At 41.1% G+C, this 13472-nt stretch overlaps 1 protein-coding gene across 1 annotated transcript in view; it reads left to right on the forward strand.

The window, feature by feature from the left end:
- The window catches only part of plcl1 (phospholipase C like 1), a 122968-nt gene extending 111331 nt beyond the window's left edge, over window positions 1-11637 (forward strand). The window contains exons 11-13 of the mRNA XM_085136254.1: window positions 432-541; window positions 4518-7693; window positions 8652-11637. Of these exons, the coding sequence (XP_084992380.1) occupies window positions 432-541; window positions 4518-4724 (317 nt within the window). The 3' untranslated portion in view covers window positions 4725-7693; window positions 8652-11637. The remainder of the gene's footprint in view (window positions 1-431; window positions 542-4517; window positions 7694-8651) is intronic.
- The last annotated feature ends 1835 nt before the right edge of the window (window positions 11638-13472 follow it).

Here is a 13472-nt window from a genome sequence, read left to right on the forward strand (position 1 = left end):
ACTGAAACATCTAACAGTAGAGCTTAATTAGGGTGACTCCTCAGAGAATGGGTCTGCGAGTAAACAGCTTTGCATGTGGTGGTTGTAGCACTCTCTAAATTGGGTTCCCGTGAGGCACATATTTACAAAAGTATCTGTTTGAAATGTTGTTTACAATAAGTCAGCTGTTCTCTCTCACATTTGTACTGGATTTTCTGAACAGCTTATTTTCCAGCGTGTTTTTGCCTTTGGATGATTGACCTTTATGTGTCAGTGCTTTTGCTTTTACGGAAACATGTCAGTCTAGTTTATACGACAACACACCCGTAACTGCAACTGGGATAGCTGAGGGAAATCATCCATACGCTTGACAGCTATATTTCACCTGAATTTGATTTGCCGATTCCCAAGCTGCTCTGCCTCAATAATGCTCCTGCTTTCGTGCTTCACAGGAATGGACTTCCATGAGGATCTTTCTCGGCTTGGAGAGAAGGAAGGACTAAAGGGTCGCAAGCTTAACAAAGCCGTGGAGAGTTTCACCTGGAACATTACTGTACTTAAGGTAAAGGAAGGCAGAACATAAATAAATAGAAACATTTTGTAGGACGGACTCTGATGACTCTGATGTATCTGAAAATGTATCTGTAATTTCAGAAGACAAACAGTGACAATAGCCCAACTTAAGGCTGGATGAGGCCTTTACAGACCGGATGCGTCAAAGTCGTGCAGATCTTTTGTTTGCTGAAAATATTTCTGGGCTCACTTCCTAATGCAGCCATTGACACCGAGCATATAATTTCACAGGATGAATTTTCAGCATTATTTCAGCTTGATTTTTTTTTATTAAAACAATGATTTATTGATTTTTGGAACAACACAAACAGCAACAAATCAGCACAGCCAAATACAAATAAGAAAAAGAGAAGAAAAAAAACCAAATACAGGTACATGAGTTACAAATATACATGTCTGGGTCAAAATATGTACAGCGTTTCACATTTGAAGTCAAGGGAAAGAAAAAAGAAAAAAAATGTGCCTTACTTGTAGGAACCCAAAGAAGTGTTTCTGTGGTAAATTATATTTAATTTGAACTTGATTAAAGGCCATAAAACCACCCCTTTCAAACAGATCGCAAATAAATCTTATATTTTTAGAACACCAATCATCAAATATACTAATGTCAATACCTGGGAGGAAAGCTTTATTCCTAATTAGAGGTTGTAGTGCACTAGAAAAACCTCTTCTTCTGACGTGGGCAGCAATATTATGCCAAACCTTAAGTGTAGGCATCAAAATGAAATTATTTCTGACACCAAGAGGAAGGTCAGCCAGATCAATAGATAAAAGACTAAGAGGCGAAAGAGGATCACAGCACCAACTATCTACCGGTGGCTCGCCTTGGTACAGAAAGGAATGTAACCACCCTGAGATTATTTGTGCATGGCAAGCCCAGTAATAATATAAAAGGTTAGGAAGTGCCTGCCCCCCCTCATCTGTAGGCAGTTGTAAAATCTGTATCTTTAGTCTAGATTTCTTCCCATGCCATATAAATTTAGAAAGATATCCCTCAATCTCTGAGAATGTTTTTCTTTTGATCCTGACAGGCAACATTTGTATGGGATATAATATTCTGGGTAAAACATTCATTTTGATTAAACTTATTCTACCCATCCGAGATAAGGGGAGGTCAAACCACCTATTGAGGACATTCTTGATTGAGCCCACAAGTGGTTTAAAGTTCAACTTGTACAACTCTGTTGTGTCTGCGGACACCCTAATACCTAAATTATTTAAATATGTAAAACCCACTTCCCCCCATCACCCAGTGGCAAAGCTTCAGATTTATCATAATTTATTTTATACCCTGAAAAAAGGCCAAATTGATTAATGATATGTGTCAGTGCAGGAATAGATGTTTCTGGCTTAGTGAGAAAGAGCAACACGTCATCTGCGTAAAGGGAAATTCTGTATTCAGTATTCAACAAGGTTACCCCACAGATCTCAGGGTCAGTTCTTACAGCTTCTGCCAGTGGCTCCAATGCAAGTGCAAACAGTAGGGGAGAACGGGGGCATCCCTGACGCGTTCCTCTACCCAGTGGAGAAACATCTGAGACCGAGCCGTTAACCAACACCCTTGCAGCTGGGGCCCCATACAACAGTTTGACCCACTTGACAAATTCAGATCCCAAACCTAATCTTTCCAAAACATCAAATAGATACTCCCACTCCACCCGATCAAATGCTTTCTCAGCATCCAATAAAATTGCAAGAGCCCTATAATTGGTGTTCTGGGAGAACTGCACAACATTTATGAGTCGGCGTACATTGGAGCGGGAGCATCTATTCTTGACAAAACCCGTTTGGTCAGGCTTAATCAGAACTGGCAGAACCTCCTCCAACCGTCTAGATAAAATTTTGAACAGAATCTTGCAATCTACACCGAGTAAACTTATAGGTCTGTAAGATGTACACAGATCTGCAGGTTTATCCTTCTTTAAGATCAGGGATATATGGGCAAGGTTCAAGGTGGGTGGAAGTGTGCCCCTCTCAAGAGATTCTACATACATTTTTAATAAAGGACCCACCATGTGTTTGGCCATTTTTTTTTTATAAAACTCTGGCCCAAACCCATCAGGGCCTGGAGCTTTTCCACTCTGTAAGGATTTGATTGCATCTAAGATTTCCTGCGCCCTAATAGGACTTCAAAGATCTAATCGACTTTCTTCTGATAGTATAGGGAGATTAAATTATCAAGAAACAATTTCCTAGAGTCTACAGTATTTTGACACTCAGGGGAATATAAGTCCTGATAGAACTCTTTCATTATTTTGCTGAAAAGTTTAGCCTCGAATTGTAAAACACCTTTCTTATCTTTTAGAGAGGGTATTGCATAAGAGCCCTTTTCCCCCTGGGCAAGTCGGGCAAGTAAGCGTCCAGGTTTGTTGCCCGATTCAAATAATCTATGCTTTGCATAGAACATTGCAGTTTCCACTTTCTGAGTTAGTAGTTGGTCCAGGGCTGATCTGGCTGTATCCAGTTTTTTAAGCACAGAAACGGACGAGGATTTCTTAAACTCCCTCTCCAAGTTAGTAATGTTGCGTTCAAGTACTAATTGTTTGGCTAAGGTGCTCTTGTTTTTCGCTGAGGTGAAAGAGATAATAGCCCCTGAGAAATGCCTTACCCACCTCCCATAGAGTAGAAGCACTAACCCCCAGTAAGTCATTTGTAGAAAGAAAAAGTTCCCACTGATCTTCTAAATATTTTACAAATTCAGGGTCACTAAGGAGAGCTGGGTTTAGCCTCAGTGTCTAGACAAGGGATCATAATAAGGTGGTAATAACTCCATTGAGACTGATGAGTGGTCTGAGAGAGCGCATGTGTTGATCAAACAACCCCAAGTTCTGTCAAGGACAGATCTAGAAACAAACATGTAATCAATTCTGGAAAAAAAAAATGGGGCCGGGAGAAAAATTTAAAGTCTTTCACATGTGGATTACAAACTCTCCAGGCATCAAAAAGACCAAGATCTGAGCAGAAGTCCATTGTAGCCTTTGCCATTTTTGCAGGTGGTTGAGATTTTGGTGGATAATCAGTTTCAGGACTCAAACCATAGTTAAAATCCCTGTCAATTATTACGTGATTCGGACACACAAAGGAGGTTTTTGCCAGAAGGTTTGAATAAAACAATCTATCAAAAGTATTTGGTGCATAAACCCTTCCTAATAGAATTTGCTCCCCATATAAAAGCCCAGTAATCAGAATAAATCGTCCGTCTGTATCCCTTACAATAGTATTTAGAGTGAATGGTAGATTTTTATGGATCAATATTGCAACGCCTCTACTTTTAGAATTAAAAGAGGAATAGTAAATTTGTCCCACCCAATCACGCTTGAGTTTTAAGTGTTCAGAATCTGTGAGGTGAGTCTCTTGCAGTAATGCAATCTGCACTCTATCTTTTTTGAGTGATGAAAGTATTTTGTGTCTCTTAACAACGTGATTAATTCCCTTGACATTGAGAGTAATAATTTTAATGTTACTCATTGTAAAATAAGTAACATAAAATGCAAAATCGCCTTGCAATCCGAAGCAGTCCAAGAGGTTGACATGTCTTAGGATGACTACGCGCAATCAATCACTGAATTAAAAAAAAAGGAATGCAATCATTGGGCAAGCTCCACATTTTCCTTGTTGCAAGGAGGCTTCTGTCCTATTTTCACTCTTGCTGAGCCATAAGGCAGCTTGTTTTAGACAGACCGAACCAACACCAAGAACGAGATAAATAAGGATTCATCTTGTTTGGAGCTGGGATCGTGCAGAGCTGCTACAGGGGAGAACAAGAATAAACATATGGAGCCTGAAATGAGCAGAATATGTCAGCTTTTTACATACGAGGAGAATTCCCCCCAACACCTCCTGCATACACCCGTCCCTAATAACAAAAGACTATAAAACTCATTTAAATGTTACCTTTTGCTTTCATTGAAGTTCATGACTTTGCAGGTATGAGTCAGACTCACGCATCTTCCTTTGTGCTGCAGGGACAGAGCGATCTGTTACGTGGGGCTAAGATGGATTCTCTGGATGCCCTGAGGCAGCTGGCTCTGGCCTGTGAAGCCTGTGGACTCACCTCCTCCTCTTCTTCCTCCAATTCCTCATCCTCCAATTTCTCCACAGCTGAGCTGCACTACTCCTCCCACCCCCTGTCCGGCCGCCGAAGCAGCACACACGGCAACGGACGCATCTGAGACCCAACTGCCCACCACCCCACCACCCGGGTCCAACACACTGCCAAAGATGAAAAAGGATTGAAAATAGTAATTACAGACGATAGCAGACAGAAAAAGAAAAGAAAAACCTGGACCTGGGTGTGTAAAGCAACAGATTAGACTGGAGGATTTTCTCTATGCTAGAGTGTATTCCTGTATGTGCAGTAAATGTGTAGACTAAAGCCTTACGGTGAGTCCAGCCTGCAGAGAGGCTCCTCATGAATGTCTGCTGGTGGAAGAAAGACGTTAAACACAGGAACTTAATTTTCTGAGAGCTTAAATCAGCATTTAAAAATCAATAGTTTCTTCCTCATTAATGAGGAAATCAGAGACAACTTAGTAGTTTGTGACACTGGAGCCCCTGATGATGACCGTCATATTACTGGTGTTTCGTTTCAGAGGTGAAGTTTTGGAAAGGAGCGAATGTAGAGCTGTTAGTTTGGCCTGTCCCTTGGGAAGGCAGCAAAATTGCCTGTGTGTGTTGGAAATGGTGGAAAGGTGCAATAACAGACTGAGAAAACCTCACAGGTGGAGAGTTGCTGATTACGTTAGCCTAGAATTTTAGTATTTTAGACGTAGCTGCAGAAATGTTTGCAGTTGCTTAATATTTAAAAGGAAAACTGAGGTTTAATTCAGTTAGGATAACCACCGATCAAGTAGAGTATATACTAACATGACTGACAGTCAGTGTTGTGATCACTAACCTCTGTCCTTTCACCTGAATAGTGGAAGTATCCTTTTTCTGACTCGTTCTCCTTAAAAAGCATAGCAGCGTCTGCCTAATTTCTTCACAGCTTTCGAACAAAATGAGCTTCAGATGGAGAAAAAGGATCTTATGTCAAATATGAAGGCTTATTAATGAGGTTTGAGAGTTTGGAAAGGTTGCAGGTCAAATCAGTCCAGCCATTTGTGTAATGTATCGCTTCTTTCCAGACTGCAATCTCTTAACCTCTGTAGGCCTTATCTGGCCTGTTTGAGGATTAATGCACTTACTAGATGCCCTTGTAACTCCGGGTACACTCACACATTTCCCCTTCTGGTTTGTGCAAAGAAAGCACCAGAAGCTTGCATACACACACACACACACACACACACACACACACACACACACACACACACACACACACAGGTTCTTATTATCTCCACGCAATGGCCTGTGAGGCTGTTGGCATTTGTTGTTTGTTAGTGTGGCAATTGGAGAGGATGTGTATGTAGTACTGCATGTCTGCTGTGTGGATCTTGTTACCGCCTCACTATGCTGACATGTGGTGTAATGAAAGCTCAGAGTCTGTGGAGGAAGAGCGGCTTCCTGCACTTTGGATGAAGTTGACTACACTGGTGTAGCAATAATTTCAACTAAAGTAATACACAAAGACTGTATAACTCAACAATAGAATGAACTGTGCAACTCAGTCATAAAAGAAATCAACTAAAACACATATGATATGATGTGTGGCAGGGGCTGCTCATGGTTGTGTCAGTGATGGTGTTCTTCTGTGTCTCTGAGCATTAATGTGTGCTTCGTTTTAACACAGGGGAACTTGTTCTTAAACTCTGCTGTTGTATCTGTCTCTGGTAATGCTGGGTTTTAACCTTTAACTCCATAGAAGTGAGGCTCAGCAGCACATGGGACCAACCTAGCATGACTCCAGAAACTCTCAGCTCAAGCTTTTTAAGGGTGACATGTCTTAAAGTGGGCCTGTTCCACTCCAGAACTCTAGTAGAGTGGCTTTTGTGATTTATGGTAAATAAAAATAATCCTTATTTGTCTTATAAAGTTGTTTTACTTCTTCTGACCAGCTGCCCTTTGCAGATTTGGGGCTTCTCTGCTCAAAGAGCTGTGTGCCTCAAATGACCATATTAGGTAAATCCTGTCCTGTCTGATAGCCTGTCATACAGAGCCAAGAGTAGAAAAACTGTGTGAAACAGAGCAGTTAGAAGCAAACGCTTACTCAGTTATTTGAATATTTGGCCACATTTAATAAGAGCAGCCACCGCTGGGACCATAATGACAGAAAATAGGTACCTTTGCGAACAACACTGTTTTCTTAATTTGGTTTGAGATACAATAAAAATCACATCTTAGTTCTGCTGGATTGACTTGTGATTGTAATCCAGTGCCGACCAACTTAAATTCCACCTCCGTGTTTGAAGGAGGAGGCATCTTAACCTAACTTAAGACTAAAAGACATTTTGAATGTTTCTTTTGCCCTTTCAGGAGAGCAGGTACGTGGGCCACGGCTAAATATTGGAGCTTAACAGCCAGTGGCATTTTTAGAGTAGACAAGATATAATGAGAAGCACAGGGTTTACTAACTGACTTCGTCCTGTGCAGACGTGTATGTGCAAAGCTACTGTATCTTCTGAATGAGTCTGCCGTGTTTTGTAATAACCTCCTTCTTACCCCCTACTTCTCTCCATCCTCTTCTTCCTGCTGCTCTTCCCGAGACTCCAGGTGGGCAGTGACAGAGCTGGTGTACTGAGTCATAGCCACAGGAGGAAGCTGACCTAATAACATTTCCATGTTTTTCTTTGGGTGTGTGTGAGTGTGTGCGTGCCTGTGAAAGGGCTTCACAAAGTAGAAAACAAATAATGGCGAGAGAGCAAAGGTTGCAGAATAGAAATAGAAGAAGTGTCTGATATTGGCTGCATGTGTGGGTCGGTGGGCACACCTGCAGAGCTTCGTAATTGGCTGGGAGCAGTAGACGTGGTGACAGCGCCTGCTGTTTGGGTCTATTAATAACACTCTGACTCACTGGAGGATTCAAGATGTGAGTTTGTGCTGGAGCGCTTATGTTTGTCACCATACAACGGTGCCCTAATTCCTGACCCGATGATGCTGGTTTTCGGTCGCTTGTGTTTCGGGTCCTCTGTGGAGGATTACTGCCCCCAAGAGGCAAGTTTGTAAATGCTTTCATAGGGTCATAGGAGGTGTTGACTAGGGATGGGTACCGGTATCCGGTGCCATCATGGCACCGGTTCTGACATAAACGGTAGTAACCAGACCGAAAAGCAGCGCGCATTTCGGTGCTTTATTTCGGTGCTTTTTTTTCCTGAGCTGTGATACACTTTCTTCTTCCTTACATTTCTATTGGCGGTTGGCAAACAACTGAAAGGTGCATTACCGCCACCAACTGGTATGGAATGATACACTTTAGATTCTAGCCAATCATTTTACGTTTCGAGGATAGTAGGCGGGTCCAGGTACGTACGTTCTTTTAGAGCAGAGCTACAGATTAAAAATGCCCAAGGCAAAGCGGTCAAAAGTCTGGCTGTACTTCACAGCAAAAGATGCAAACTCAGCAGCCTGCAACAAGTGCTTTAAGCTGATACTGTCAAAGGAGGTCACACTTTAAATCCGATGAACCTAGCCCTGCCAGTGTAGCAGAAATGATGATGGCAGCAGCAGCCGTTCTTCTCTGCGTGAGTAGCTTAATGTTGTTCGTGTGTAATTTACGTTGAGTAAGCTAACCGCGTTATTAAATTAATGCATGTAACGTGAACTAGCAAACACCATCATAGCTACATGCGGCTGTCTTCTTGTTTGATGGCAGATACTCCCTTCACCCTGGCCAAAAAGGCTAAAATGACCGAAGAAAAAGTGGAAAACAGCTAAACATGAGAGGTTTTTGGACAAAGTTTGTGTTTTTTCCATTGTTTAAGCACTGCTTCCAGCCCAGAGTGATACCATATATGCCCTATACCTGCAGAAAAGACTAACATTGTTATCTTTTTACAAAAAAACAGCTGAACATGAGAGGTTTTTGGACCAATTTTGTGTTTTCCATTCTTTAAGCACCGGTTTGGGCACCGTTTAAGCACCGGCACCGTTTCAAAAGTACCGGTTTGGCACCGGTATCGGATAAAACCTAAACGATACCCATCCCTAGTGTTGACTGCCTAGAGCTCTCCAGGACTGCAGGGAGGATCTCTCTGCATTAATGGTCTGTGAGCTGCAGGTAAACAAACCACAGTACTAGCTTTTCTGTGTTAACTTAAGCTTATCCTTGGAATAACTCATCATGTGAAAAAGTATTAACATCCCACGGAAATTGTTTTTTTTATGTATATATATATTTGGACAAGTAAACACTAGATGAGCTTTGAAACAGTGCCTAAAGGCGGGGTGTGAGGAAAAACACAGGGTTTAAAAACGTATTAGGCTGTTTGCTGATGAGTTTGTGCACAGATGTTACTGTCTTAGAGGACTCCACGGTGAAAATTAACGCTTTTTATTCAACATAAAGTATGTAAACGTTGACATCTGAAGTTAGTATTGATAAATGATAAATGGTACTTCGCCACTCTGTGCACAAAACACTTTTGTCTGCTAGCTCATTCCATAACACTCCATTCCTTCTATTTTAACCACCCCCTGTTGATTTTCTAGTCTTTACATCATCACCTCATCAAAAGGGCCTTGCATACATTCCAATCAGTCTCTGATCTCACACATAATTAATAGCTGAATCAGTGTCTGGAATCGACAGTCCCTAAGGTAGTGAAGCAACACCAAACCGATTATTTCCACCTCCATAGTTCTCATGAGGTTCTTCTTCCGAAGCTGCCTTTGGCCATTCCTGATATAATGACTGAGCAACTCAGCCAGTTTTGTTCTGAGCTTCTTTTTCAAACATTAAACACTTTTTGTGGCACCGTTAGTTGCAAGACTTAAAATCCTGGTTTGTCTTTGCATTGAATGGTGTATGTAATATCATAATATCATATCATATAAGTTGGAAAACATATGAAATCAATTGCCAGATTTGTAGACATTCACAACTGTGAGTACGATGGCAAAGTCTTCAGGAGCAAAGAGAACAGCAGAATGATAAAAATGCTCCAAATGTTATGGACATTAAGTTTTCTATGATGGAACTCACAAAAAACAAAAAGAAAATAATAATTTTAAGTTTTACTTCTTTTAAAATGGGCCCTGTATTATTATTTTTACTGTTTCACCTTCAAATGTTTGCTTGTCCAAATATATCAAGAAACTTTTATGAAGATCATAAACTTTTCTGTGACGTAATGAGTTTTATGCTCTATTTATAAAGCTCGTGATCACTGAGCTGATGCACTGAACAAAGGCAGTATGTAAGCAAAGAAAAATGGCTGCTTGATCTTCTTTTTGGAATTCGACCTCTGTGGCGTGTCAGGAATCTGCACCTGAACCCAAACGTGTAGCTGGATGAATCAAAAGAACCAGATCTTTGTTTCTTTTTCTCGCTTGATCGAACCCATTTATATCTCCAACAGCAAAACATATGACAAATGTTCCAATGAATGTCCTTTTATACCTTCCAGGCAGCTATTGCTTTCATTTGGTATCTGTATGGTATGAAAGTCAGCTTCCAGGTTAAACCAGTTCAGTGAACATCCTGCTCAGGTTTATTTTATCAGTGATATTATTCTGCAGATGCAAGCAGACAGAAAACGAGCAATATTTTCATCAACACAACAGAGAAAGTTCCCTTTCTCAAAACCCTTTTTGTTCAAGAAGCTACCAAACCGACATCACTACGTACATTGTGATTAATGTGATCAGTGCAACACTGTGCAACAATCAAAACCATCTTGGGACTTCTCAGTAGCCTTTAACCACCTATTACTGTTGTGTTTACCTGCTGGTAAAATGCTCCCACCTGCTGGTGAAAGCTTGAAGTACATTTAGAAAAAAAACCTCAATTGTGCTGTTGTTGCGCACAAGTTAATAAAGCTGAGCATGTTGTTCACTGTAGTTTGTTTCAAGCAAGGGTGAGGTCAGTCATAAAGATCTGTAGTCTCTGAATTCAGCTCGCAGAAAGAGTGGCATTATCCTGGGAAGAAAAGCAAACCAACACAAACGCAGGGTTCAGCTAATCCAGCACTCGTATGCTTTGTCTTCACGTCACCTCGTGTGATGATGGCCAGTGTCAGATGTTTTGCAGTATGAAAACTTCAGTGTTTACCTCTGCCAAAGGTACTGCAGTCACCATTCAGTACAATGCTTTACATTCAGTGCATTGCATCCCATTGGTAACCCACTGCTGCTCCCGGATCCTTGAAGCTATTTCCCTTTATGACTTCAAAAGTGGGAACACATCCACGGAAAGATTTCTCTCTAACTGTGATTCAATATTTAAGCAGAATTCTGGTTTGTTTCAGATATTTCTCATTATTGTGCCAATTGCTGCTCCATGAATCGTGCTTACTCTGCCCTCCCCTCCACTGTAATGATTCAGTACAAAACAATATCAACAAAAAGTGTTCTTACTTGAGTCTGTCTGATTGAAACACAATAATGGGAAATATGCAAGGTTAAAATAAGCCACCATTCACCCATAAGGTGTCAGTTTGAGGTGTGGGAGTGGTAGACTAGCCATGTAAAAGATGGGTGCTACAATTGTACTGCAATGTACCTGTTAATCCATGTGTCTTAACTTAGAGCTAACCCTCCCTGTACTCTTCAGCGTGTGTGATGCTACCAGTGGTCAAATAGCGCTTAACGTTCATGTGAATAATCGGAGAGTTGGTATACCTGCTGTAGTGACGTGGACAAACATGTGAAACACTTGGAAATGTGTAAAGGTGTTTTAGGTTTTGTAGGCTAATATCTGTGGCATCTACAATGTGTGTATTGGCCTGTATCTTCACCACTGACCTTTTAAACCAGTGCAGTTCCCTCAACTGTTCTTATAGTCCATTGTATGTTTTTGTAAAGCTGAGAGGAGAAATAAAGACCAAAAGAAGAAAAATATTTATTGAAGTGTGTTTTAAAGCTATAAATATATATAATTAATTAAATGGACCTTGCTTTTATTTTGAAAAGCTACTGTGTTTTCTATCTGACTAATAATCAAATATAACAGTATGTATCCCAGCTAAATAAAGACTTCTTTTCCTGACCAAATCTTCTGGTCGTGTCTACTTGATCTCATCCTGCTGTAGGTATGTTTACAATATATGCACTTCTAACATATAATTGTCATAGGGCTTGGCGTGGTGTCATGCAAGTCTTTTCTAATGCTGTAAAGTCGGGACAGCTCCAGAGGTTTCTCCTTGAATTATACTTGCTTGCTGGTATGCACAGAGGCAAACACCATGGCTGTAAGCTGGAAGTGTAGTTTCTGACAGATTTAAAGACAGGTTAGCAGCAAAAACACCAGAGCTTACTGACAGCAAAGTTTTATTGAATTAGTAAAATCACTGAGGATGTGGCAGGTGATTGGTGTGCATGTGTTGGGGGGGGGGGGGGGGGGGGGTAGAAAAGACACATGAAAGTGACTAACAAAATAAAACAGGAAATGACCGAAGGAGACATTAACTTAAGGACATATAGAAACACAGATAAAGAAACACAGGAAAAACAGTAAATGTATAACTTATACAACGTATGATGCCATTTTAAAATAGATGTTGAACACATGAATGCACCGTTTGTTTTCAACATCAGATGTTAGTACAGTAACAGGTGTAGCTGTGCCAGCATGGCTGTGGCGAGTCCTCAGTAACTGCTTTTCAGTAGCAGGCCTGAGATACTGAGAGGTTCATGTCCTGTGCACGATGTTACTCCGTGTTTCCAGGAGGGGGAGCCAAACATCAGGCTATTTTCTCATTGGGCAAAACTTATCCCACCATTCAATGGTTTATTTTAATGTCCACTTTATGACTTCAGGGTTTTTTTCCCCCCATTTGATTTTTGTACATATATGTTGTTGACCCTTTCTAATTTCATGGTGCAACACTGCATAGAATCCTGACCAAACACTCACAGATGTTCTGTTTATTATGACTTATATATCAAAGGTTCATATTAGGGACACAACAAACAGTTATTACATTTGTTTATTTAATCTGCTGATTAGTTCTATCATTAGTCAAAGATGATAAATTTTTTAAAAATTGTAAAAACAAACAAAAAATCAAAGTAATTAGAAATGTCCATGCTTCCATCTTCTTGATCTCCAAATATCCAACAGGACTCTAGTGACTCATGTAATATTGGGGTCAGATTTATATTGACCCATGTAAATGGAAGTTTCTTAAATAACTTGGAGTCAGCCTGCCTCAGCCTGATTCAGCTCCATGGTGCTGAGCCCGTATGTGTTGCAGGGACTCCTTGGTCTTCTGGGCCAAAGATGGTTCTTCAACTCTGGCTGGATGCTGGGACAAATCAGATGCCTGCCTCCCTCCCAGCACGATCTGTCAGTGTTGTGATGTTTAGTCTCCTAATCTAGAATGAAGGGCAGCAAAGTCTCAGTCTTTTCCCATCCCCACCCACTTTCTCTCCCTCGAGAGGTGTTGGGCAGCAGATGGGAAGTGATGGAACTGCGTGGTAGTGTAGGCAGTGACATGGCAAGCTGTCAGGTCCTAATGCAGGCTAACATCTGGAGGTTGTTGTCCATGTCACTTCCAGGGTCCTCTAGCCCAGGGCGAGAAGCCACCCTGTGGGACATAAATCCAGGGGCAGAGCTGGGCTCTTTTGACAAGGAACTGTCGACGATGGGAGTCAGCTTGCCTCTGACTTCATAGGGAAAGTGAAAGATTAAGATTTAGATTGTACTAGGGGGTAATACTAACTGAGCTCCAGTACTGTGCGACAAAGCAGTAACTAGTTTAAGTGGGCCATCAAAGTAAAGGTTCTCAGAAAAATACATTTAGTATGAAACTACATGGCTCTGCATATATCATGAAGCAGCTTTTACAGTGTATTTATCACAGGAAACAGCTGGCACAATCTACAAA

Source organism: Neolamprologus multifasciatus, chromosome 16, assembly GCF_963576455.1.
Source record: "Neolamprologus multifasciatus chromosome 16, fNeoMul1.2, whole genome shotgun sequence".
NCBI lineage: Eukaryota > Metazoa > Chordata > Actinopteri > Cichliformes > Cichlidae > Neolamprologus > Neolamprologus multifasciatus.